Source organism: Rhinatrema bivittatum, chromosome 13 (assembly GCF_901001135.1).
Source record: "Rhinatrema bivittatum chromosome 13, aRhiBiv1.1, whole genome shotgun sequence".
Lineage (NCBI taxonomy): Eukaryota > Metazoa > Chordata > Amphibia > Gymnophiona > Rhinatrematidae > Rhinatrema > Rhinatrema bivittatum.
The window spans coordinates 9,109,167-9,136,743 of record NC_042627.1 but is presented as its reverse complement, the minus strand read 5'-3'; the positions used below and the strand labels follow the sequence as shown (position 1 = coordinate 9,136,743).

Genomic DNA, 27,577 nt, shown 5'->3' with positions numbered 1-27,577 from the left:
CGGTACGATAAGACCTTGTCTTGAGTATCGGTATATTAAAAAGAATTTAAATAAATAAATTTTATTGACACCAAAATGTAGTAACTTCACATTTTGTGTTTGAAATATTTCATTTAGTTATTTCAATTATTGATTTTCTGTTGCTGACTGATATTTTTTTAACAAAAGAAAGTGTTGAAAAATTAGTTATGGTTCAAAATTTGAGATTATCCCTGTAAGATGCTGTTTTCTGTGCTTTACACTGTAAGCTGAATGAGAAGAAAAGACAGAGACGGAATTTACATCAGTGATGATGGCTGGGTTTTTAAGGCCAAAAGAGGATGGTGGTTTGAAGTCCAGGGTCTCATATTCTGTCAGTTACTGTCTCCATTGCAGTCAGCTTACCTCACCCTATCACACCCAAGTCACTAACCTCCTGTCTACATCCTTAACGCGGAGTATTAATGATCAAGGTTTTGAAAGGGATGCTGCCCTGTAGACCAAGATCTAAAACTGCTCATAAGTCTTTGAATGCTATTTTCAGAACACACACTTTCTAGCTTTTAGTTTTGATGCAGATCTCATTCTGCATATGGTAGGCACTACTGTACTTCTTAAGAAAATGTTTTGTTTAACAGTAAACATAAGAATTTAAACAATAATATAGCAGACCTTGGCTATATTACTCATGCTGTTACAACAGCCAGAAAATGAGATTTTTTTCTGCTCAAAGAATAACATCCTTTAAAAAAAAAAATGACACTTACAGAATAGTTGCTGTTGACAGTGAAAACTTGTCAAAGATGTGCATGCTGTATCCCTTTCAGTTATTACAAGAAAATGTTTGTTATATCAAAATAAAATCGAGCACTCTATTCTTTCCTATTTCTTCACGTTCTGTCATTTTCTCCCCCAACTTCTCTCTTTCAAGCTATCCTTTATTCAGGTCTCCCTTCTTCTTTACCTCACTCATTCCCGTAAGCATTTTTATTAGCTTTCCTCCTACCTCTTTCTTTCTCTCCTGCTTTTCTGAGCTTCTCTCACTACTCCCTCTTCCCAGTCATTCTCTTCTCTTGAGCCTCCAACGCCAAACTGAGATGAGACTTAGCCTGCCCAACTTCTATCCCAAGCTTCTATTCCCATTGATATCTTTCTTCCCCCCCATACCAGTTCATTCTATACTATTTCCTTGTGCTCTCTACATGCTATACCAACTGATTCACACTCAAGGTTATCATCTCCTGCCTTCTGTATTCTTTTTATCTCTTTAAAGCAGGTGTAGGAGGTGCTGAGCCTGCTAATTCATCCCTAGCCCAAGTGAATTGCCTCCTTATTGACTCCTTTCTATCTCCCTTTTCTATATTCCCCTTCTCCGGCTCCCACCAAAGAGCAGTACCCAGCCTTATGGCCTGCCCCCATTTTTCTTCCCATAGTAGGTTGGTTTTGAACTACTATCACTAGGGCTGGGTCTGCCAGCATACTCTTCAGTTCTATCAAGGAGATTCAGCTAAGTAAAAAGCCATCATATAAGCACTATCTGCACAATGTCATGTTGCCAGAATGTCTACAAAGGTATAAATATCTGATTACCAGACAACTTTTTGCATTTGCCATTTGGCAACTAGATTTCTACTGCCCAATGTGTTTCTGTACCACTTAAATTTTAAAATAGCAGGCTTCATGATTTGTTAATGAAATATAGCCTATCTTTGCTTCTGTAAGATTATTAATATGTTGATGATTACTATGAAGCAAAAGAGATTTAAAGACATTTATACTTACCTCCTAACAGCCAGTATTCAAAGGCATTTAGCCAGATAACATGAATATCCTTGGCAGTTATCCAGCTACATTTTAGCTGGATAAGTCATTATTTGGGTAAAATTTAGCTAAATAGTTAAGGGGCATTTGGGGGGCATTCCAGGGTAGGGTTGAGTTAGCTGAATAACTTATCCAACTAACTCCAGTAGACTTGGCTAAGAGCAGGTCTAAATTTATTTGGCCTCGTGTAGCCGGATAACCTTAGATTTAACTGGCTATATTCAAAGTGTAGTTTAAAAAAAAAAAAAGAGTGGAGCACAGCTCTGGCAGCCCTATTCCCAACCCCCCAACTCAATGGCAAAATAGTGCCTTGCCAGGCCAAGTTCCCATCCCCAAGAACCCTCTTGTCTTAACCAAAGTACAAAAGATCGTCCCTCCCCTAGCTCCCCAATTCAGCAAAATGTTTCTAGAATAAGCCTTCCACTGCTTCCCTCTACCTACAACCCCAACTCTAACCCTCCCACACTTCTGTTCCCTTTTCCAGTGGCTGTCTTTAGTCAAGATTGACCAGTACCATGGTCCTAGCCAGTGCTTTCAACTTTTGATATGGGAGGGGGGATGGAGGCACAGAAGGTCTTATTCTGAAAAAATGTGGCTATATTCTGAATATAGCCAGTTAAAAAAATAATATTATTCTTGAGCCAGTAGTAGCCGGATCCCTCCTTCCCCCTTCAATCCCCAAAGAACCGGATAGGGCCTTTGGCCTTAAAAGTGGTTGCTAGGAACCAAGAAGCTGTTCTCATAAACTTAAAGGCCTCTTAGCCCAATGCTTGAAATTGAGATTCTGCCTCTGCACTAAAACCAGGAGATGCTATACTTTGTAACCTGAACAACTTGACCTACCTGTTTATACTCTGACCCGAACTGGACCTGTTACTACTGGACTTGCCTTCTACTCCTTGCTACTTCCAGTCTAGCCCTGGCTGGCTGTGAAACCCAAAGACTAAGTAATATACCTGCCCTCACATACTGGAGGAACATGTGTCCCTAGGCTCAAGAAAACTGGATTTTGTTGGGAAGATATAGTCCATATGCAGCATTTTATAATCTGCCAGATTACCAGCAACCCAGTCATGAAGGAATTTTGCCAGGCCCAGGTAAACGAATCCCTACAGAGGCAGATTGCAACACTGGCCACAGAGATTCAGAGCCTGTACCAGTAAGTAACCCATAGCCGTTCCAGGGATGCCGGAGAGGTCGGCTTGTAGATGCTGCGGTATCCATACTTCCTAGGTAAGCGGGAGGAGCCGTGAATAAGGTGAGGCAAACGGGGCGAAGCCATCTAGCACCGACGGACGCAACACACAATGGACAAATAAAGAGATTACTGGCATTGAAAGGCAAATGCAGCAATTTATTGGGCGAGGTTTCAAACCAAATATAGAATTGACTAAATTGTTAAGATCTAAAACACAAGGGGAATTGGGTTTAGTTGACATTAGGATGTATAATGTCGCTTGCAACTTAAGACATACTGGTGATTGGATTATTTATTTATTTATAACTTTTTTTATACCGAAGTTCAGGTAACAGAATTACTTATCACTCCGGTTTACATTATAACAAGTAGAAAACAATGACAACATATGTCTTACAATGAACAAGGGAGTGAACAACTTGGATAATATAACATAACATAACTAGGAACAGTAGCAGTATGCACTATTAGAGCGAGACTAGCGCATGGGGAGGGAGGTTTGCTAATGGGGGGGGGAGGGGGAAGGAAGGTTGTTCGTGGAGGGGGGGAGGAGGGAGAAATTTCTTGATGAGTAAAAACAGGAGCATAGGTTCTGGACGTCAGCAAAGCAAATGCATACACGTGCGCATGTGCACATGTGTATGCATTTGCTGGCATTCGTACATGGTCTCACCAATTTTATAACATGCGCACATTTATGTGTGCATGTTATAGAATCAGCTACCCACACGTGTATGTGTGCATGATTTTATATCCACATACGCATGTGCGCGGGAACCCCGTCTCGCGCGGGTAAGTGGGATTTTAGTAGATGCGCACAGCGACACATTAGAGCCTATTTCCCTGTTCCCTCCCAGTTCGCCCCAGTAAAGGAGTGGACTTCCTAAACCTCCTACCTAAGTTGTATCCCTTTTACCCTACTAGCCCTGCCCCCTAAAACCCCGCTGACTACCCTAATTTTTTTTTTATTTCTGTACTTACACGCAGTCCGTAGCAGAAGCAAGTTACACAATTGTGGGATCCCGGCGAGTGCTTGTGCATGACACTGACTTCATGGCCTGCCCATGCCCCGCCCAGACCCTACCCCTTTTGCTCAAAACCTTTGTAATGCGCATACCGGGAGATACGCACGTGGCTGCGAGTCTTTTAAAATCCACGCAGCCCGCGCGCTTCCGAGTCGCACACATATCTCCCGGGTTGACCACACGTAGGATTTTGAAAATCTACTTGTAAGAGAGAACGAGCCAAAAATGATTAGGAAATCCACTAGAAGCAGAATTCATCTAAATCTGAAATTTGTATTTTTAAAAAAATTGAAAGATTCAACCACCACCAATCTCCAGAGGAACAACAAAACTGTTGGTTATGGCATCCACTTTCGAGCTAGTAGTTTAAAAAAACACTATGAAATCAGAGTCAGAATTCCTGGATTCTCATCTTATGCTGCTCAATCTCTGTGTGCAAACACTTTATTTCCCGAGGTTTAGTCTACTTAATTATGTGTAATTGTATAGACAGTTTTACCAGATGAAGCATTAATAAGACTCCAAAAGACAATGATACTAAAAGTGCCTTGGAGCATAACAGAACAAATGGTAATGGTTGAGAGCACAAAATGACTTCATAACACTGCATCAGTACATTTTAAAAAAAATGATGGTTGCAAGTAATGCACATACAGGTTTCTAGTTACTTCAAGGACTCTTTATTATCAATGGTTTCAAATGCCACTAACACATCAAGTAAATGAAGATAGAAGGAATGTGAGACAGAGTGTAACAAAGGATTATTAGTGATTCTAAACACTACAGTGCCTGGGGCTAACTCCAGAAAGAAAAGCTTCAAATAAATCATTTTGATATAAATAGGAGCTAATTCATAATCCCACTATGCAACATCTTGACCAAGAAGGAGTAGAATGCGAGTCAAAAATCATTCATTCTGCTTAGACTCAATTGTTCAGGATGCTGATACCCTTTAACACCTGAAGGATGTCTCAAAGAGAACTTGAGCCAGAGAGCTGATAAAAACAGCCATAGTTTAGCCAGCAATGCTAAGGCAAAGTGATGGATCAAAAATGGGTTATGACCACTATGAAAAATTGCTCTGAGCATTTGGGATTCAGAAGTCTAATTATTTCTTTGCAAGTGTAAGGAATTGTGGGTGTGTAGGGATAATAGATTTGGGATTCATTTTGAGAGCTACTTCTTTGCACTGTGGTGAATTTCAAAACTTTATGTGTTAAAAATTAGCATATAAGCACATAAGAAGCCTCTACTCGCATATTCCTTATTTTATAAAAGTAAAAATACATGTGTATTTTCACTTTTGCATATTTTCACATAAGCATAAAAAAGGGGTGTTCCAGCTAGGGCCAACAGATATGTAAGTTTCTGTTTTAAAAGACACATTTGCCAACTTGTGTACTTTTATACCTGCTAATTATCTGGCGTAAATGATATTAAATGTGTTTATTTTGTAGTACTGACTGGATAGGAGGTCTCAGTGAACTGGGGAGAGTTCAGGCTGAAGAACTAATAAGGTCTTTATGACTTGTAGAAGGACTAGGCAAACTGGTGGACTAATTGTTAAACTAGTTAATTTCATTTATATGCGCATATCTTAAAATTGGTCAACTTATGCATGTAAATTAGGACTTACAAGAATAAGTCCTACAGTACCTTCGCACATAAAATATGCATGCACATATTTTTAAATAGGTAGGAAACGTATGTGTGTTCAATGCATTTATATATGTGGTTTCAATTAATTGCATGTATTCATGCATAAGCCTATATACAGGCATATCTTACAGGGTAGAGATACACATATTTTATAAAACATGCGTTTTATAAAATGCTTCTGTATATATTTGCTCACGGCCATATACACGCGTATATGCTGCCATATGCATTTCTTTGAAAGTTAGCTTCAAAGTATAAAGAATTGTGTGTGTTTAGGGATAATAGACTGGATTAATTGTATGAGCTAATATAGGATAGTATTTGTTTTCAAGTGTAAAGAATTGTATGTGTTCAAGTATAATAGACTTTGGATTAATTTTGTGAAATAGTATAGTTTAGTATTTGTTTTCAAGTATAAAGAATTGTGTGTATTTAAGGAAATTAGTCTTTGGATTAATTTTCTGAGCTATTAAAGGTTAGTACTTGTAAGTTTTAGAATTCTGAGTTTGCAAAGGTCACTTATTTGATCTGAAAAGATGAGAATGCTGCTTCCTGGGCAACTAGTCACCAGTTTTTGATTCCCTCCTATCCATTCCAGTCACTTTTTTTGTTATATAGATTATCTACCCGCACCCCTCCCCCCCCAGTTAAGAGAAAAATCTTCAAAATAAGAGCCAGTTAGTGATTTAGAATAACATATAATTAATTATGTTAATGATCAACTAATTTTAGTCTTCTTGCAGGTCATTCATAAACTAAAATATGTCAACTAGTTATCAATTTAAAAACCTTAGGGCCAGATTTATTGAGGCTTTTCTCCCATTTTGTGCTTATCGGAAAAACCCTTAAGTGAACCAGGAACTTAGATTTAAAAAACACTAAATACATATTTTAAAAACCCTAGTCAGATTTAAAAACCTATAAATTGAGAGATATAACTATTTCTTTATCAGCTTATAAAACTTTAGCAACTCAAAATTAATATATAAACAAAAGTCCAGCAACAGGTTAGGGGCTATCTTGTCTTTTGCACTGAGTACCATATGTATTATCTGCCTGTTAGTGAGAGGTTGTATATGTGCACTCATTTCCAAGAGCTCCTGGCTCTCATAGAACAAGTCTGATCTCTGGTGATCAGAGTGCAAGACCTGGAGGAGCTGAGGTAGAGGTATATAGAGGAGATCTTCAAGGACATAATAGAGGGGTCCCAACTCCAGTCAAACAAGCTTTGTGCTGCATTGGAGGTGCCACCTAGCAGGAGATCATTACTTTGATGTGGCAAGAATTGATCCTGTAGCCAGGACCTGCCCTCCAGGTGATGCTTTATCTTCTCATACTAAGAATGTGTCTCTAGGGCCGTATGCCCAGGACGGAAGGGTTAAGATGGTCATTGTAGTGGGTGATTCAATCATTAGGAATGTAGATTGCTGGGTGGCTGGTGGGCATGAGGATTGATTGGTAACTTTCCTACCTGGAGCAAAGGTAGAGGACTTCTAAAACCATCTAGATAAGATTTCTGAGAGAACTGGGAAGGAGCCTGTATATCGTGCTACATGTAGGTGGCAATGATATAGGAGACAGGTTCTGGAAGATACATTTAGGATCTTAGGTAGGAAACTGAAATCCAGAACCTCCAGGGTTGCATTCTCAGAATCTGGCAATTTTCCCCAGCTCAATTGGAACCAGGGCTGGGATCTGAAGACTTCATTCACAGCCATCCGGAGAATTTTCCCTTATTTTGCCCAACCCCTATTCCTTTCTCTCCAGACATTTCTAGTCCAGTCATTGTAGTAATAGGGTTTAGCCAAGAGCCATGCACCCAGGGCTCCTTCTGAAGCCCTGCACTTATGGGCCCCGAATCTGTCCCTTAGGTTCCACACTTAAGCAATAACCACAACTTTCTGCCTTACCAGGGCTGTGACCACTGCCTCCATGGTATCCCCAGCCCCAGAGGATCCAAAGATCAAATTGGTGACCCTCTATATGGCAGGGCACAGTTCTGAGAATGAGCCACCGGGCCAGACCAGGCATGTTCAGTTTTCACGTTTGTAATGATTTTGTACCTAGGTTTGCAAAGATAAATGGATTTCTTCAAAGCTAACTTGCATGTAACTTCATGAGGGCATGCTTTATGTTAAATGAGTACAGAACCCAGAAATTACTGTCCTTTGACATTTTCCCTTAAATGAGACTACATTTTTCTATAATTTTTAAATAAAATAACCTTCTGTCATAATTTTGCTGCTAGGTTTGACTTTTGCTTGAAATGACATAACAGCTGTGGATTGCAAACTGAAAAGTAGACAGTTTCCCATCTGTATAAATAAGCAATAGGCAAGAAAAATAAGACACAAGGGATCTTGAAAACATTCATGACATAGTTAGAATAAAACTGATATTATTTATTTCAATGTGACCTGTTGAAACAATATTTTTTTCTGAACATTTACATTTCAATTAGGAAAATAAACATATGATTTTAATTGTAGACGAAATGATCATTTTTTAACCTAAATTTACAATTGTAAATACTGGAGACTTAAATTCTTTCCTGCACACCACCTTCCCACCCAACCCCAGAACAAATTATATCTCGTGGGGTTGGATTCCCCTCTCTGTGTATTGCTCCATCCACCTGCACAATCCTGGCACCACAAGCAAACATTTTCAAAACTCATGAGCCAGCTATGCCAGATCAGCACAACCATTGTGTGAAGTTTGAAAATGCTCACTTGTCAAGCCAATATCATTTGAAAACATTTAAATCCTATATTAAGACCCACCTTTTTTAAACCACCTTTAAACCTTATGCCTGATTGTCTGTCTGCTTTTAGTCTTGTTAACTAACTTTATTTTCTTTTTAACCATTGTCTTTATGAAATACCCCAAGTCTTTTGTCCTATACGTTTGTCTTATTGGATTGTAAGCTCTATTGAGCAGGGACTGTCTTTTTATATGTTTGTACAGAGCTGAGTATGTCGTGTAGCGCAATAGAAATGTTAATTAGTAGTAGTTATTCTGCACTGGACAGCTCTGACTGAATTTAAGACCTGTAAATACTGAGGATAAAAGTACTGCTGAATTTATCCGGATAAAGCCACCCAGGTAATTTTAAGACCATTATTTATCTGGTTAACTTTGTACGGCACTGCCCAGGCAAAGTGAAATCACCCTGAGAACTCCCCAGTGCCACTTCTTACCTGGCAAAACTTTGTTCAGACAAAATTTAGCTGGGGAGCAAGTTAGACGGACAAACTCTTTCAATAATGACCCTACTGAAATGAGGCTCTGAGAAGTGCACCATGATAAATGCTTGAAAGGAATTTGGAACATTCTTTGCTTTAAAAGTCAGAGCTTTGCCAATAGCAGAGTAAGCAAAAGATCTTGACCTTCCAAGAGAAGAAGAGCCTGAGTGATGACATATTCTGCTGATTAAATGCTGGCAGTATGGGATTTGTTTATACATGAGCAAAGAAATTATGCAGATCTAACTTTGAAGAAAAACTCTAAACTACTAATATAAAGAATTATTTCTTTTCTGCAATTATAATCTGTCAAAAAGATGAAGTGATTTATGGTTTTGTGGCATACAGGACTGGTGAGAACACACTGTACTCTGTAGCTAATGCTATATTTACTGAAATTATTTTTTATTTAACATAGCCTGTAATCTATGTACATGCAATATAAATAAAGATTTTAAAAAGAGTACATTAAAATAGTCCTGATGTTTAATCACAGTGTATCCATTAATGGCCAAATAGGTTATGGATTTTTGTGATATAAACTATTTCTTTCATATGAGCATCCAAAAGTGGCAGGTATTGTCCTTTTAGACCCATTCCATTAGCTTCAAATGACTTTTTAGCCTCAGCTCTCCAGGGAGGTTTAGGTCTGAATAGGGATTAAGTTGGACCAAAGGTACCTAACCAAGTAGAAGAAGTCATTTTGATGCTTCACTTAACCAGGAATGCAGCTTGTTTATAAAGATGTATTTCTTTAGTGTTAGTTCAATCTCAGAACAATAACTAATCGGTTTTGTGCACAATATCTGAGGAACGTGCCAATGTAACATCAAGGACTTAGAAGTGCCTCTCCCTAGAGCTTTTTATCCTGGAAAAGTACAACCTAAAAAAACAAGCAAGTGCCTTTTAAAAATGAGACTCCTAATCTTTCATTATTTAATGTGTCTGAAAGTCTTAATTTATATAAGAGAAAAGTAAAAGTAATAGATATTTCCTTTCATCCTCACAAGTGAATCTATTATCTTTTCACATGTGCATTATTCTGCAGCATTTTTTATGAACCTCCCAAATAGCACTCATTGAAGGAAAGAATATTATACCTACATTCATTACCTAAGAAAGCTCTTGATTATAGATTCTCCTGAGCAGATTTGTTTGATCAGACTCATGATATTGAATTCTCCTGGGTCTTTGTATTGGCTTCTCTTAACTAAAATCTTCAAATTAAATTCTCTTAACTAAATTTTTAGTAATGGGCTCTCCTGGCTGGGTTCTTGATAATGGAGTTTCTTGACCCAACTCTTAGTAATAAATTATTTTGACCGAACTCTTTTGTTTTCTTTTTTCACATTTTTTACATCAGAATTCCTTCCAGGCATTAAGGAAGAAAGGGTGCCATAGACATTGAAAACAGAAATATCACAATAATGAAACATCATCCAGTCCAATGTGAGTCCTCTAATACGCAATGATTATACAATGAAAAAGTAGTGCTAGCAAAATATTGCTAGCTACAGAGCATATTCAAGAATAATACTTTTATGACTTAAAAACATTCCCGTACAAAACTGAAAATGAATCATCAATTCATTAAACTGAAACTAGAGATGCTTAACTAGCTCAGTGTAGACAAATCTGTTTTTTGTTTCAAAAAAAATCCTTATAACTGATCAAAGTAAAATAAATATTACAGCTTTGAATTTAACTGTACGCTTTCAGGGATACTTACATAAAATCTTAGCACCCAAATCCACCATCTCCTGCCTAGGATTTTTTTAGAATAAGTATATATTTTATAATAGTTCTGAACTCAGTTTTCAGAAACCTGGAAAATGGATAAAGTTAGCCAGATAGGTTTTCCTGGATATTCAGCAGGATAAACATCTCGCTGAATATCCTTAAATAAAGTCACCAAAGTTAACTCTACCTGCATAACTCTGAAACCTAACCAGCTCTGTTTGAATATTGCCAGTTAAAAAACGAAATTAATAGCCTGATTGCCCGTCCCTCACCCAGTGAGGCCAAGCTGGAGCCTTGGAGCCCATTTCCTCTCCCCTCAAGCCCCTCAAAAAGAAAGTTTTAAAGCTTAAGGTCTGTCCACTGATCAGCTGGACATGTACGTATTACTAGAGAAACTTTACTCCCTTTCTCAAAATCCTACTAGTTATAATTTAAGAAGTCATTACAGAGGGGGGGGGACAAAAGATAATGGGGTAGATTTTCAAAACGTATGCACGCGCGTCCTTGAGCACGCGCTACCCGGCAGACACACATGGATGCGCGATTTTATAACATGCCCGTGCTGGCGCGCACGTGTTATAAAATGCCAGGTTGGCGTGCGCAAGGGGGGGGTAGAATTAAGCAATTACGGACGGTGACACATCGGGGCCTTCCCCCATTTCCCTCCCACTCTACTCCAATTAAGGAGCGGTCTGGGAGGGAACTTCCCAACCCCAACCTCTCTTCCTCTATCCCTATCCTAAGTAGCCCGATTTTTAATATCTCAGCTTTTGCTCCTGCCTCTGCCTCTGAGCAGGAGCAAGTTGCACGCGCCAGAACCCTGCCAGCGAGCAATCCCCTGGCACAGCGGCAAATGGCCGCTGTGCTGGGCGCCTCTAGCCCCGGACCACCCCTTTCTCAAGCCCTGAGACTTACATGCGTGGCCGGGCTGTTTGAAAATTGGCCCGGCACACGTAAGGCCTGGCCACGCACATAAACCCCGGGCTTTTAAGCGCGCCAGGGTTTGAAAATCTACCCCAATGTCTTTAAATTTAAATTAGATTCAGGAGCTTGAAACATCTACTAAAACTTATCCAGAAATGGAACTTTGCAAATCTACTTTCTTTTGGAACCAGACAAAAAATGGATATTGAAGATATTCTTTTTGAAGATGGATGTTATATTTTGGGGGCAAAAGGTTCAACTGTACCTAGATGTTTCCTGTTTAACTCAATCTGGGCAGAAAAAATGTACAAGAAACCTTAACACACCCTGCGATCTAAAATTACCATAGCCACACCCCTTTTTCTTTTCACAGGCATTATCCATGCAAACATTATAGCATTTTGATGAATCTAGGGGCAGTGGTCCATCTGGTCCAGGAGCAGCTCAAGGCAATCTGCTGCCTGAGGCGAGGGATGAGAAAGCGTGCCCACCTTCCTCTTTCTGCCTCCCCAAGGCGCGCAGCACAAGTTAAGTCATCAAGTGGGCAAGGGGGGGAGGGTCTGTCTGTAGTCTGGCCCTTTCAATGATTTCAAATGCTGTAGAAGAGGCAAATCAGGGGTCAGAGTTCCCAGAGGAGTGGCAGTGTGTCAGTGCTCATTTCTAAGTCATGGCTTACGGACACTGATAACTGTTATACTTAACAAGTTATGCCTGAATGATTACATTCCTATTTCTGAACCTAGATCCAACCGCCAAGGTGGACTTGCTATCATTAAGTCCACTTTACACCATAGAAAAATATTAATCAATAGTAACGGTCCATATGAAATTTTACTTATCTCAACCTCAATAGTTAATCTTTGTTTAGTATATGGTCCCCCAGGACTCCTAAAAAGTGATCTTCCTCCCTTGTTGAAAATCTTCTCATCCTTACCAATAGATTTTAAAAAACACCATTGTTTGTATAGGCTATTTTAATTTCCATTTGGACGAATTGCCTTTTTCCCCCACAGCGTGAACACATTTAGATGTAATGTCAGGACCTGTTTGGAAACAGTTAATAAATTCACCTACTCATAAGTTTGGCCACACTCTAGATCTGATTTTTACAAATCCTAATTTCCTTCAGCTTACAACTTCAGTCATAAAGACTGATAAAATACCTTGGTCACATCACTATTTGATTTCACTGAAAGGTGAAATTAAAGTAATTGCCTCAGAAACAACTGGCCATAAGATGAAAATATTAATAAGGAAAATACCTGATTCTAAGCAACTTACCAATGCCCTGTTACCTACCTATGTTACCTAATACATGTGCATATAATATTGATGATGCTATTCATGAATGGAATAGCTCTATTATGAGTGTAATGAATTCTATCGCACCAGAAAAATCAGTTCATATCCATAAACATAACAATTGGAACTTTTTATTTGTGCGCATACTTGGGTGGCTTTCAAAATCCACTTGGCACGCACCAGCCCGACATATTCGCTTATCTCCCCTTTTAGCATGCGTTGGGCTTTTAAAATTCATCTTTCAGTGATTTAGCAACACTTAGCTGGATAAGTTCCAACTCATCCAGGTAAGTGGTGGCTACTAAGTGCCACCACTTAGCCAGACAAGTCTCATAAAGCGGCACTTATCTGGATAAGTATTTGTAGGAATACCTGTCTCCATTATTTTTCATTTGCACCTGCACAGAAACTTGCACAGACAACATTCCAATCAACAGAAAATTGCATATATAACAGGAAAGTTACACACCTATAGGGCAATTTTCTAAGGAAAATGTAAATGTAACATATTCGTAGCAATTTTCAAAAGCACATTTACCTGCAACGCATCTCTTCCGCTGTTTGTCTTCTGAAGGTAGACCTCAGCTCTCTTGTGTGAGATACAGCAATGAAAATCTCAGGAAATGGAAGAGGCAGTTCACATCACACTTGTATGTGCTTCTGCTTTAATTTTTGAACTAATTAGAAAAAAAGGGACTAGTCTAAGAGCCCACACACAGAAATCTGATACCTCAGACCTATGTATTGTAATAAAGTTAGAAATTAGAATAAAAATATAAAACACCATTGCTCTTCTGTCGATGAAAGAATGTACCATACTTCAAATAATCTCCAGATGCAAGATTTTTAGAGCTTTATCTACAGCCTTATTTTGATTAGTTTCTATAGCAACTGCTTGAAATATAAATGACTCAAATTATGAACAGGATCTACAAGTGAATGGAGTTATTTGATATGTGCAGCACTGATAGTTAAAACTAAGCAATGTGGACTATATTAAAAACAATAGATTTAAACCTTCTTTCTCAGAGCCACAGAAAGGGAACAGTATTGTGAAAATAAAGCCCATAGTTAACATAGTTGTTTTCTGAAAGGAAAGTGTTCATTTAGAAAAGTTATCCTAGGACAAGCAGGATGGTAGTCCTCACACATGGGTGACATCATCAGATGGAGCCCGGCACAGAAAACGTCTGTCAAAGTTTCTAGAACTTTGACTGGCACACTGAGCATGCCCAGCATGCCACTATCCGCGCGACCACACAGGGTCCCCCTTCTGTCTCTTTCTTTCTGCAGTGCTGTTGACTCACGGTTGTGGCGCTCTGCTCTGTTTTTTCTCAGAGTTCTCAGTTTCGCGATTTTTTCACATCACTTCCACGCTGGGGTCCCTCTTCATCCAGTCCCCCTAGTCAGTAGGGCAGCACGGTAAGTTGTTCTCCTTCTCTGCAGCTGGTTCCAGTGTTTTTTTGGAGTTGGTGACTGCCCTACTCCAACCGCTTGCCGGCCTGAAACATGGCTTCCTCCGGTTTTCATAAATGCCCCCAGTGTCTGTGGACCATGTCTTTGACTGATCCGCTTGAAGTTTGTATACTTTGCCTGGGGGCATCCCATGATGTCCAGGGTTGCCAGTTCTGTGACCATGTGACCCCTAAAGATCGTCGGGCGCATTGAATAAAATGGAAAAACTTTTTGGCTCCAGGAAATTAGGGCCATCCACGCTGACATCCAATGTGTCAATGCCGCAGGGTCAGGGGGAGCCCATGGATACCGAGCCATTGGTGTCCACTCCCCCTCCAGAGAAGGGGCACCAGGGATCAACCACTGTCGGAGTCATCGCATTCCAGGACGTCAGATTCCTCATCCACCTCAGCACCTGGGAAAGACCAGGCCAAAGCACCATGGTTGATCGAGGAAGCACCATCACCTATCGCCATCGGCACATGGCACCAGTTCCAGGAAGGCACTGGCATTGGCCATATTGCCCCCAAAGCAGCCCCACAGAGACAAGGCTTCGCCCTCAATCAAACCTCGGAGTCCAAGGTACTCCCCATCGATGTCCATATCGGTGCTGGGCACTGACCCCCTCATTTTGAGGACTATCCAGTAGCGCCTACTCCTCCTCCACCCGCCTTACCCCAGCGACCTTTGAGGAGGAACTGGATTGCAGGGTACAGTTGGTGGTGCTCCAAGCCCTCAAGGGGATCGAACCGCCGGCCCCATCGGTGCCACCACCAATGCCGGAGCGTACTCCCTCGATCCTAGCACCACTGCTGGAGCACCTCAATGTCTTATTGGGCATCCTCCCTACACAATCGGTGCCTAGGGAGGATCCATTTACCTGCTCTACCCCGAAGCTTTTAGACTACTTGTTGCACCTGTCGGATGCTGAGTTAAAGACCAACTCAGTCAGAGTGCATCTCAGCACCACTGGGGCTTATCATCACTGGGTGAATGGTACACCCATCTCAGTACAACCCTTGGTTGGACGTTTCATGCGTTGTCTGCTTCAGTTGAAACCTCCTCTGTGTTCCCCGCCTGTGTCCTGGGACCTTAATGTGGTCTTGGCTTGCCTCACGAAAGTCCCTTTTGAGCCTATGTGCACGTGTGACCTGAAATATCTGACCTGGAAGGTCATATTCTTAGTCACGGTCACCTCAGCATGTTGGGTCAGCGAACTTCAAGCACTGGTGATGTACCCACCCTACACAAAGTTCTTCCACGGCAGGGTGGTACTCCGTACTCACCCTAAATTCTTGCCTATGGTGGTATTGGACTTCCATCAAAACCAGTCTATCGTCCTACCCACCTTCTTTCCTAGACCTCAATTGCACTTGGGCGAGCAGGCCTTGCATACTTTGGATTGTAAGAAGGCCTTAGCATTCTGTCTTGAGAGGACAGCAGGCCATAGGCAGTCCACATAATTCTTCATCTCATTGATTAAAACAGAATGGGAGTTGCTGTGGCCAAGCACACCCTGTCTACCTGGCTGGCAGACTACATAAGAACATCTCTTTCTGCTACAAGCAAGCGGGACTGCAGTTTGGGGGCCATGTTAAGGCTCACTCCGTCAGAGCCATGGCAACTTCAGTAGCCACTTGAGAGCAGACCCCGTGACGGAGATCTGCAGAGCTGCAACATTGAGTTCTCTCCACCAGTTCACTGCTCACTATTGCCTGGACAGAGTCGGCCAGCAAGATAGTAGCTTCAGCCAATCTATTCTCTGAAACCTTTTTCAGGTCTAAACCTAACTCTTCCGCCTAGGGCCTTGTTTTCGGGTTCAGGCTGCCTTCCTCCATTATCAACAGCACCTAGGTTGTTGTGCCCGTTGGCACCTGGTGTCTGTTGGTCCACTTTGTTCGGAAACAGCCTGCAGCTAGGATTTACCCATGTGTGAGGACTACCAACCTGCTTGTCCTAGGAGAAAGCAGAGTCGCTTACCTGTAACAGGTGTTCTCCTATGACAGCAGGATGGTAGTCCTCATGAAACCCACCCACCACCCCGCGGAGTTGGGTTTCATTTTTAGGTTTGTTATTTTATTTTTGTAATTCTCTGCATCAAGACTGAAGGGGGACCCTGCGTGGCCCCGCAGGTAGTGGCATGCTGGCCATGCTCAGTGTGCCAGTCAAAGTTCTAGAAACTTTAACAGCAGTTTTTCATGCCAGTGTGAGGACTAATATCCTGCTGTCCTAGGAGAACACCTGTTACAGGTAAGCAACTCTGCTTTTCTTTTTTATGAAATCTTTTCTTGGTATTTAATTTGTAATTTAATATTAGGAAGAAATTTTAGAACAAGCACTTCACCAGGATAAAAATGCCAACCAGTGGTCCATTTCAGGCTTTTTTTTTTTATAAAGGCAGTGTTACAGATGCCAGTGCCATGGACTTTTTAGATCAATGCATTCACTTGAAAGGCAGCAAATCTGAATCGAGCTCCCTTGATGACACCTACAACATTGGTATGGTGCTGATGATGAGCTTCATGTTGATACAGTTGTCCACAGTTTACAATGAAAGATGAAGTAAAAGTTCTTTGTTCAGGAAAGAGATGGCTTAAATCCAAATGTTATCCAGCTAACATAGGGGGAGAATTACCATGGTGCTATATTTTACCATAGGAGGGGAGAAATATTGCGGGGGGGAGGGGACATTCTCATGATATTTCACCCCCCCCTCGTAAAATATTGTGACAGGGAAAAAATTAAAAAGGCATAATGGCGGCCCCCTGGTACCAGCTCCCAACTGCCTATCAAGGTGGCCTTGTGGGGACACCCTGCTCCCTTCTCAAACCTCTCCTCTTTAAATAAAAATCCCCATGGACTCCAAATCCACCCCCACAAGACATTTAGTCCCTACTCCCCCTCAAAATTAGAAGTAGTCTCTGGTGTGTAGTGGCCCCCTCCCCCCACCTCTGGACTCTCCCCTTCCTTAAAATCAGTCCCTAATGGCCCCCATGCCTTTAGAAGAAATCTCTGGTGTCTAGTGCAGCCCAGAGCACCCCCTGGACTCCAAGCCAGTCGACACCATTTTCCAAATAGAATTTATAAAGAAAAACAGGTGAGGTGGGATTTTCACACTATGGGGGGAGTGGGCTTTTTTGGGCCACATGGCCCTTTAAATGGCACAGGAGCATTGGGGCATGCATTAGCATCCTGCTGCCCTCACAGGAAAATATCTGCAACTCCTGAGCTGTAGATAAAATAACATGACTTGCCAGATTTTTGGCAAGCTGCATTATTTTATTAGCATAGAGTTGCCTATGAATTAGCTGCTTTGCATGCATTTGCAAAATTCATGCATGCAAAACAGCTCTTTGTAATAGGAGTATGTTTTGGGCCAAAATAACATTCAGTATCACCTCAATATATGCCTTTTTTTGTACGTTAATGGTATATCACAGCTTAGTAAATCTCCATATTATCCAGATAATATTGAATATAGGCTTTTATCCAGCTAAGTTAGCCAGATAGCCAACTCTGCCTCAAAATGCTCCCACCCCACCCATGACTTTTTAGCTGGATAAAAAGATAGCCAGGTATGTGCCAGCCACTGAGCATGTTCAGATATTCAGATGGCGCCATTTGTCTGGCTAAGTCCAAACATCCACAAGCAGGAATGGAGAGCAAATTCTGCACACAGTAATCAAACAAATAGGCAGGAGAAGTGCAGAGCAAATTAAAGATCCACACAGATGTCTCATTCACAATTATAAATTTTTACTTGGTACGGAATGCTTGTCCCTCCCGACGCAGACTTGCAGCGAAACACGGGGTCCGTGACGGGGGACCCATTTTGAAATGCTATGTGTATTCCAAAACAGTGGAGTTGCCGTACCAAGTGAAAATGTATAATTGTGAATGAGACATCTGTGTGGCTCTGTAATTTGCTCTGCACTTCTCCTGCCTATTTGTTTAAGTCCAAACTTAGCCAGACAAATGGCACTGAATATGGACCTGAGCATTTAAATATCCCCACTACCCCACCCCATCTCCCCAACCCTTAGCAGTGAAAAGACTGAACCCAAAGAAATGTATTACCCAAGTGTTATCAAGACATCATCTTGCAAATACGGTAGCTCCCAAACATTCCTAAACCAAGGTGGTGAATCCTATCGGAAAGCAGTTAATTTTCCCAGATAGAACACATTCCAAATGTGTTTAGTTAGGGTTAACAATGAAGGCACAGTCACTTTCCTCCAGTAAGCCGCAATTTCAATTCTGGCAGCAAATACAACTTGGGGCAATAATTCAACTTTTTTTTTATATATATATATAGATAATTCTGAAGGGAAAAACAGAGAGAAGGAAAAACAGGGTCCTTAGGTACTGTCACAGCCAACACCTCCTCAGTCAGATATAAGACTTCCTATGAAAAAGATTGTACATATATACAATCCCAGCAAATATGAAAGAATGACCCAATTTCGCTAGATTGGCACCAGCATGTATCAGCAATAGTGGAAGAGGTCTTATGCAACTTGGCAGGCATTAGGTACCATCATAGGAGGACCTTACAGCTATTTCACATGTATATATGCATATTTAATACTCTATGCAGAGCAGATATGCACAGATTATAAAATACTATAGTAGATCTCCTGATGCCCATATACACATATATGGGAATTTGCGGGGATCTTTGGAAGTGATTTTGTGAAGAAGACCCAAGAAGCAGCAGAATGTGTGTCCCCTCTTTGAATGTCTGTGTAATCTCATTATATGCACACATGTGTCAGGATCTCTGGACTTAGGGTACATCCCTGGAGCTGTACAGGATGGCAAGGCAGGATACTGGGCTAAACAATGGCTGGTGATCCACCTAGCTAGCTCCCTCCCCCGCAGGTCGAGCCCTTGGGTTCTGGGGGCCAGTAGATCCTTGCAGCGGAAATAAATCATGGTGAATCTATTGAACAAAACAGAGTAGACTTGGGCAAGGCAAGATTTGGACAATCTGGGTGAGGCAAAGTTTGGTAAGAGCTGGACAAGGCAAAGTTTGGTACGGGCTGGACGAGGCAAGGCTTGGTACAGGCTGGAGAGCAGACAGACAAGGACAGGACTGGACATGAACTAAACTAGGCAGACAAGGGCAGGACTTAGATAAGGGTACAAGGCAGGGTATTAGACAGAATAGGCACGAAGGCCTCAAGGCAAGGAGCAAGAAGACCCGGGGGCCACAAGGCAAGGCAAGGGAACAGTGGTCAGGTTAAAGAGCCAAGGGTGACTCCATGAGAAGGCAAGGAGGTTTTGATAAGGAAAGATTAAATGGGGCTGGAGCTTGGGTGTGGTGCAGGCGGAGAGAAGGAGCTTGGCAAAGCTAGAAGCTGAGCTCACTGAGGACTCCTGGTGGAGAGGAGACTGCACTACAGGCTGAGTCAGAATGCCATTGAGGAGCTGACTTGGATAATTCTGAACGGAGCTCACTAGAGACCTCTGCTGGTGAGAATGGTTCATAGTAGGCAGACTCGGCAGGATGAGCCAATGAAACAGGCGAAATCCTAACAATGGGGCAGATTTTCAAAGCCCTACGTGCGCCAGGCCTATTTTAAAAGGGCCCCGGGACGCATGTAAGTCCCGGGGTTTGCAAAAAGGGGCGGGGAGGAGGCGGGGCCAGAGGCCTCCAGCACAGCGGCCAGAGGCAGGCGCAAAAGGTAAAATAAAAGTCAGGGGTGGGTTAGAGTAGGGCTAGGGGGGAAAGGTTAGGGGAAGGGGTGGGAAGGTTAGGTTAGGGGGAAAGGAACGGGAGAAGGCAGTGCGGCTCAGCACGCACAAGGTGCACAATTGTGCACCCCCTTGCGCATGCCGACCCCTGATTTTATAACTTGTGCATGCAAATTATAAAATTGGGTGTACATATGCGCGCGCATGCATGTTATAAAATCTACCCCAACGTGTGGTAATTATTATTTTAAAAGGTATTTTTTATGTTTAAACATACTTTCTATTTAGCTATTTCGATTGTTACAGGGATGTTTATTATGACGCCACATATGATCACAGAGAGCAACCAAACAATTTCTCTGAACCATAACTTCACTATATTATTCTTATTGTATCTATATGGTAGATTTGACAGGTCATTTCTACTACGTTAAATAGTTAAATTGTATATACATATTATATTATATTCATTATTACTATGTTAAATTGACATCCGGTTTTATTGTTCCTTATGTTCTACAGTTCTATGTAAAGCCCCCATCCGCTGTTGGGCAGTTCATCGTTTTATGTAAACCGGAGTGATTTGTAATTCCCACAAGAACTTCGGTATATAAAAATTAAAAATAAATAAATAAATAAACCATCTTTTCTATTTTTAACAACTCTGTGCCATATTGAAATTGTTTATTTGTTACATTTGACAGCGATAATGATTTTGAACAAAGAGTGCCTGAAAAGTATGTACATTTTTTCATTCAGTGGCTATGTGGCAGAAACCCATAAGAGAACCTGAGCTTATTGCAACATGATTAGGACTTTTTTCCTTCCTTTCTATCACCAGGCATCTTCAAATTTGACGTACTCAAGGCAGATAAAATTAAAAGAACTGTACCAAGAATAACCATTCTGTTATTCTTGTTGATGATGGTGTTATGTATGGCGCTGGGGTAATAAGATGACACAGAATATTCTCCTCATACATGCCAAAAGTAAAGCAGTGGAACCATATAGTAGATTGTAGTGCCATGTTTATTTTTTCTTATATTCTTCTTGGATTTTGGAGCATTAAGAATTATCTATTCACTTTTTCTAATGAGCTTCCCAAGTCTTTGTGGTATTGAACTAAAAAATGTAAACAATTGCTTTGTTGATCTTCTTCTTAAACCAAAGTGCATTATCATCAGAGAGTGTGTTCTTAGCATATTCTTAAAAGTACTTTAAAAACTAGTAAATCCCTGTAATTTATGTCCCTCTAGTTACCACTGCTTCATTCTTTCCTTCTGGTTTTAATTTGAATGCAGTCCTGTCTGGGTGTGTACCTGTAAAATCCTGTTTTTCCAACTACAATTCACTGTCCTGACCTGAGGTTTTAGTGTGCTGCTGACTTTAGAGGCGCTTCTTCTTTTGTTAAAAACTAACTTTGGGTCACATAGTTCTTTCATTCGTATTCTAATTGTCTGAAGCAGATAGGATTGTGGGGTGTTTGATGGCAAGACTATAATTTATGGGCATTCGTTCTAGATCATTTCATGGCTGTTTTCAGATAAATGTGACTGCAAACGCTGCCTGCTTTGTAACAACCCTCATTCCCTCTTTTTCATTTTGGTTTCATTTTTTTCCTGATAAAAGCGAATCTGTGGTCTGAATATAGAGGGAGGTATCTTCTGGTGTCTGTGTGCTGAAGATCATTACTGCACAATTAGTGGCCACTCTCTGGCCTGAATGTACTGTGGACACTGCATTACCATGCCATCTTGTAATGATTATCAGAGTCAGCTCCAGCAAAGAAGATTTTGCAGTCCTGTGTTTCTTTGATTCATGCAGTAGCTTGTACGTTGCTGCGTATATTCACCATCCAAACTATCATTTCATCATTCTCACTTGGTAGCTCTTTAGTGCAAAGGTTTGGTTTCTCCCTAATATGTTAGAAGCAAATGGATACACTCAGTTCTTGAAATAATTAATAGTGTACTTGCATGCACATGTGTGGTAAAAAAAAAAAAAATTCTGGACCTGGAAGGTTTTAATACTAAGACGGTCATAAAAAAAGATGAAAAGCTTCTTATTGGCTAAGTATTTTTGGTTTAGCTTTTTAAACAGCAGTACTCCAAATCCAAAAGAAAGGAATTACCCAAATTTATCTTGGTTTTGCTCACTTTTCTTTAAGGACCCAGACAGAGTGAACTGCAGTTTATGTAAGTATAGTGCATTTCCTGAGATGGAAAACTACTGGCTCTATCAGCACAGAGCCATTTCTCAACAATCGGGTACCAAAACCATGAGAAAAACACAGCACGTGCATACTGCATGGCGTAAAGGTTCTACCACTTCTCTCTCACTTTGTAATAACATTGTGAATTGTTTTCCTTGTGCTTGCTAATTAGTCCGGGATATAGACAAATATTGTCGTGACATGTCCATTGGAAAAGTCGGTGTTGCCCAGAGATTTTTCACTGGTGTAGGGATCTTGGTCACAGGAGCAGGCATTTTGCTGTGTAGAAATACACTGGAAGGAAGCTGCACTTTTGAAGAAGAGTATAATACAGTAAAATATCCACCAAAATGCGCTTTCTGTATTATCAGTTATGGAGCATATTTTAAAGGATTACGTGGACTGTGATTGAAGGGTTGACTCTATAGTAATAACATTTTTGCCTCTTTTGTGATACTTCTAAGATGAATTGTAAGTAGTCATTTGCCTAAACTGCTTAAAATTATTTTAAATATTTGGTATGTGCTTTAGGGACAATAAAAATATCTCATGGTTTGAAACATCAGTCGCTATTATGATTGCCAGTCTTTTGGCACTGGCAGGATAGAAATTGTTGTCTGTGATGGCCCATCAACAGTTGTGCTAATGTGAGATTTCTTTCCATATTTTCAGGTTATTGTGCAGTCTGGCAGACACCCCACCGTGCTGCAGAAACTCTGCCAGTTGCCTTTCCAGTATTTCAGCGATTCTCGTCTGATCAAAGTCCTCTTCCCAACTCTGATTGCTGCCTGTCACAATAACCCTCAGAACAAGGTTATTCTAGAGCAGGAGATGAGCTGCGTGCTGCTTGCCACCTTCATTCAGGTACTTGCTGAGCGCGGCAGATGGGAAGGCTGGGTTCAAGGTGGAAGATTTGTCTCTGGGCCATCTCTTGGTAGCTCTGAAATCAGTTCAGAGAAAACAAAAAGAGCAAACCTGAGCCTTTCAAATCTTGGGATAGTTTCTGTAAAGCAAGTTTGTACAATTGGCGGAAGTAACCAAATTGACACTTATTACGGAACTCAAAGCCTTCTTTCAGCCATTGATGCTGTGACAGTGTAATTTAAATTCTATGCTGCTGTTCCCAAAATTGGCAGCATTTTATCATTTAATACACAGTTTCTGTGTATGTGTGGTGTGTGTGTGAATGAATGTTTTTGTGTTTACACAATGACAGTTGTGTGTATATATAACTGTCGCTGGGTAATTAAATGTTTGTGATTTAATTTTCACTAGGTCTGTGCAAAAAATTCTGAGGGAATACATTTCTGAAATTCCCATAAATTATGTAATCAGAAGATGCAAAGGCGTAGTTAAACATCAGATTTTGCTTTTTACATTGTTTGAAAAATACGTCAGAAACAGCTGTGGTAAACAGGTTGAACACTGAGCATCGGTGCAGACGCTTTGAATAGTGAAAGTTTAAGCTATCGCCATATTGCTGTGTCATTGCTGTTGACACAGAGGTAATTAAAGTCAGGAGATGAAATCATATGCACAGTATTTCATCTACCACAAGTAACCTGAATTACTGCACTTGCCATGGGATAGAGGTAATTCAGGAATAGATTTTGCATACATTTAAGCTCTTAGCATTTTGTCACTGTATTGGCAACAGTAATTTTAAGTTGAAATATGCTCTACATGTTAGCTGTATGCTTCAAACTTTTTGCACAAGCAACAAATAGAAATATAGTTTTATAGATCTTATCTGATGTTTTGGAGGGGGGAGGTATTTCTTGCTCTTAGAAGCCTTTTGCTCATTTGCTTCTTATTCTGTGGTTCCAAGCGTCATCAGTGATTTCACGGTTTTGAAATACTCTTTATGTGAAAAGAGGCTGAAAAACTTGTGAATCTGAGATATTGGTAAGTTTTTCCACAGTCTCAATAGGATTTTAGGATTTTTTTCTTGGAAGCCACTAAGAAATTCTGATTGGTGGTATATAAATATTTAGATAGATAAATACCAAGAATATCAAAATCAGTGTGAGGACTGAAAAAAAAGTGATCATTCCACTGCTGCTGAAAATAAGGGATATCCCAGAGAAATACTAAGGTAATCAATCTTACAAACTCCTGTGCAGTCAGACCACTGGGTATAATTGTAAATTCTTGTATCTAAACATATTTATCATACTGTAATAGAATATTAGAATTTGTTAAATATTTTCCAGTTAAGTAACTGACTAGAAGAATTTGAAAGCTTGGTATAATGTTTTAGGGCATTGTCTCATGCATTTTAATGTTAAACATAATTCTGTATGGAATTTGTTTTAAATCAAATTTAAATTGTTGCTTTTGTTACATTTCAAGTAACTTATTCTCAAAGCCAAGAAAATCTGATAAACTGTTTTAAGACAATATTTCAGTCTTCTGACAAAGAAAATCTTTAATTATCTGAATAGTTAAAATTATAATTATCTGCAAGAAATTAAAGAAATATTATATCATAGCGGTTTCATGGCTAAAAACTGATTCACTCATGCATATACGTCTAGCAGTTCATTCTGTTTTACGATGCAGTTGTGAATTGTAACTTTAGTGCACTTGTAAATAAGAATTAGAAAGTGAAAGTTTAGAGTCTTATTTTCTTAACCTGCACTTTCTTGTCTTTATATAAGTTGATAAGAGGTCAGTTATATTTTCTTCCCTATAAAAAGACATAGAAGTTGTTGAACCTTATTTTCCTAGCTATTCCAATATTTTTCTAGCTATTCCAATATTCCAAATAATATGACAAAATCTGGTTTGAAAACCAGTTTAAGTGAAGGTTACATTGAAGTTATTATTTGGACTGGCTCTGTTTGCCAAATTGTTGTAAATTGTCTGGGATTTTGAAATTCCAAATATAGTCTTTCCAACTCTACAACCATATAGTTGTACAATAATGAACTGAACCATGACATTCTTAAATCAGAAGGAGCCCAAATATCTTTTATCTATTTACCACAGTTGTGTGATGTCAGTGAGTTTGTTGATAGTAATGTAAAACCATGTAATTACCAAAATCAGGTTTTACTAATATTCACCAGTTTATGATTAGAAAAATATATTTTTGTCTGTTTTTCTGAGAATAATTTTTCCACTTAGTATTCAGCTTTTCAGAGCTAAGTGTTATTGTCTACGCGTGTTACATATAATTAATGATTGCATACTAATCTGTTGTAGCTGTTTTCCAGAATTGGGTAACTGGGTTTCAAGATTTAATTAAATTTATTGATTTCTAAACTGATTTTCTAGCAAAAAGCCACCCAAGCAATTTACAAACATAACTCAACACATATAATATAAAATCATGCATAAATGAAAACAGACAATGTTATCAACTAACATGACAAAAATCAGATACTAGAATTATTCAATGAAATCAGTTAAAATACACAATAATATTAAACTAACAGATCATTAAACAAAATTGGATGACTTTACAAAACATTACATGTGAAAAAAATAGCATATATGCCCATAAATAATATCTACTCACATATGCCATATTTTATAGAAATAGAAAATACATGCATATTTTCACTTTCATGCTCAAATATGCACACATAAAAAGGGGTGGTCTACGGCATTCCTGGGCTAGCCAACATGCGTGTAAGTTGCTATTTTAAAAGCCACATACATACAGGTGAATTTTCAAAGGAGTTACACATGTAAATGTAACATTTATACACTTAAAATGCACTTAGATGAGTAAATCATATGGATGATTCAATGGCATATATTGCAGCAATTTTCAGTAGCCCACTTACACAAGTAAAGTGCATTTACACTTGTAAAATCAGGTTCTAAGCGAATAAATTCTTTTGAAAATCCAGCCCTTACATTTGACAACTTAACTTGCATATTTTTACATCTGCTAATTATCTAGCATAAGTGATATTAAATATGATTATTGTGTAGTATTGACTGGGTGAGAGATCTGGGTGAACTAAAGGGAGTTCAGGCTGAAGAACCAGCAAGGTCTCAATGACCCAGAGAAGGACTGGGTGAGCTAATTGATAACCTGGTTAATTTCAATTATGCACACGTTTTAAAGTTGCCCAGCTTACGCATGTAATTCTGTATTTAAGCAAATAAGTCATACTTTACTTTCAAGCATAAATATATGAACCTGACTTTCGAAAAGTATTTGCACGCTTAAAACTGGGTTTTATACATGTAAATGCACTTTGCCCGTATAAGTGGGCTTTTGAAAATTGCTACAAAAACATGCCATTGAATTATCCATAGGATTTACCCGCAGGAGTACATTTTCGGATACATTTTAAAGCCTGCACGTGCGTGTTCATGTGTGCGTGGTTCCCAGTGCGCGCACATGGACGCATTTTATAACATGCATAGACTGAGAGGGAACATTCCTAACCCTAACTTTCTTCCCTCTTCCCCTCTCCTCCCCAACCTCTAAACCCCCACCTACCTACCTTCCCTAATTTGTTTTGTCCTTGAATTTACCCGCTCCATGGAGCAGAAGTAAGTTGCACACACTGGCGCTGTCCCGGCCAGTCCCTTCTTGCCCATACCTCGCCCTGCCCCTTTTTTACAGCCCAGCACTTCCACGCATACTGGGAGATACGCGTGTGGCCAGGCCATTTCGAAAATGCGCTCGGTGTGCGCATAGCCCAGCCACGTGCATATCTCCCGGGATTTGCACGCACCGGGCTTTTACAATCGGGCCCTTTATGCAGGTAAATGGGCTTTTGAAAATTGCTACAGTAGTATGTCACATTTACATGCATAACTCCTTTGAAAATTCACTTGTATGCACATATATTTTAAAAATAGGTAGAAAATTATGCATGTTCAATGCATTGATGTACATGGTTTCAGTGCATTGCATGTATACACACATATGTTGTGAAGCAGAGATATGCTTGTTTTCTAAAACATGCAAATATCATATGTACGTGTAAGAAAATATTTGCATAGATCTGCTCATGGCCATATAAGCACGTATCTGCCACCACACGTATTGGTTTGAAATTATCCTCCCAATCTCATATAATTTATATCCAGCTATATTCAGTGGCACCACTTACCCAGATAAGTATTTATCTGACTAAGTAGATTGCCGGATATCTTGGGGCAGGCCTACTTACCCGGTAAGTGCTGATATTCGGACTGACTTATTTATTCATTTGTAAAATATTTATCAATAGCCATGCCTAAGTATTGCGGACGGAGTGGTGGACCCTTGGGCCAGCCTCGCGGAGAGGAGAAGGATGGTTAGGAGAACTCTGCGGAGAAAGAAAGGCCGGGAGGCGGCACGGAGCCAGGC

At 40.1% G+C, this 27,577-nt stretch overlaps 1 protein-coding gene across 4 annotated transcripts in view; it reads left to right on the top strand.

Moving 5' to 3' along the window:
* Positions 1–27,577, top strand: part of SCAPER (S-phase cyclin A associated protein in the ER) — a 440,399-nt gene that overhangs the window by 396,845 nt on the left and 15,977 nt on the right. For all 4 annotated transcript variants that reach the window (XM_029575230.1, XM_029575228.1, XM_029575229.1 and 1 more), the window contains one exon: positions 22,930–23,121. In XM_029575230.1, coding sequence (XP_029431090.1) covers positions 22,930–23,121 — 192 coding nt within the window. The remainder of the gene's footprint in view (positions 1–22,929; positions 23,122–27,577) is intronic.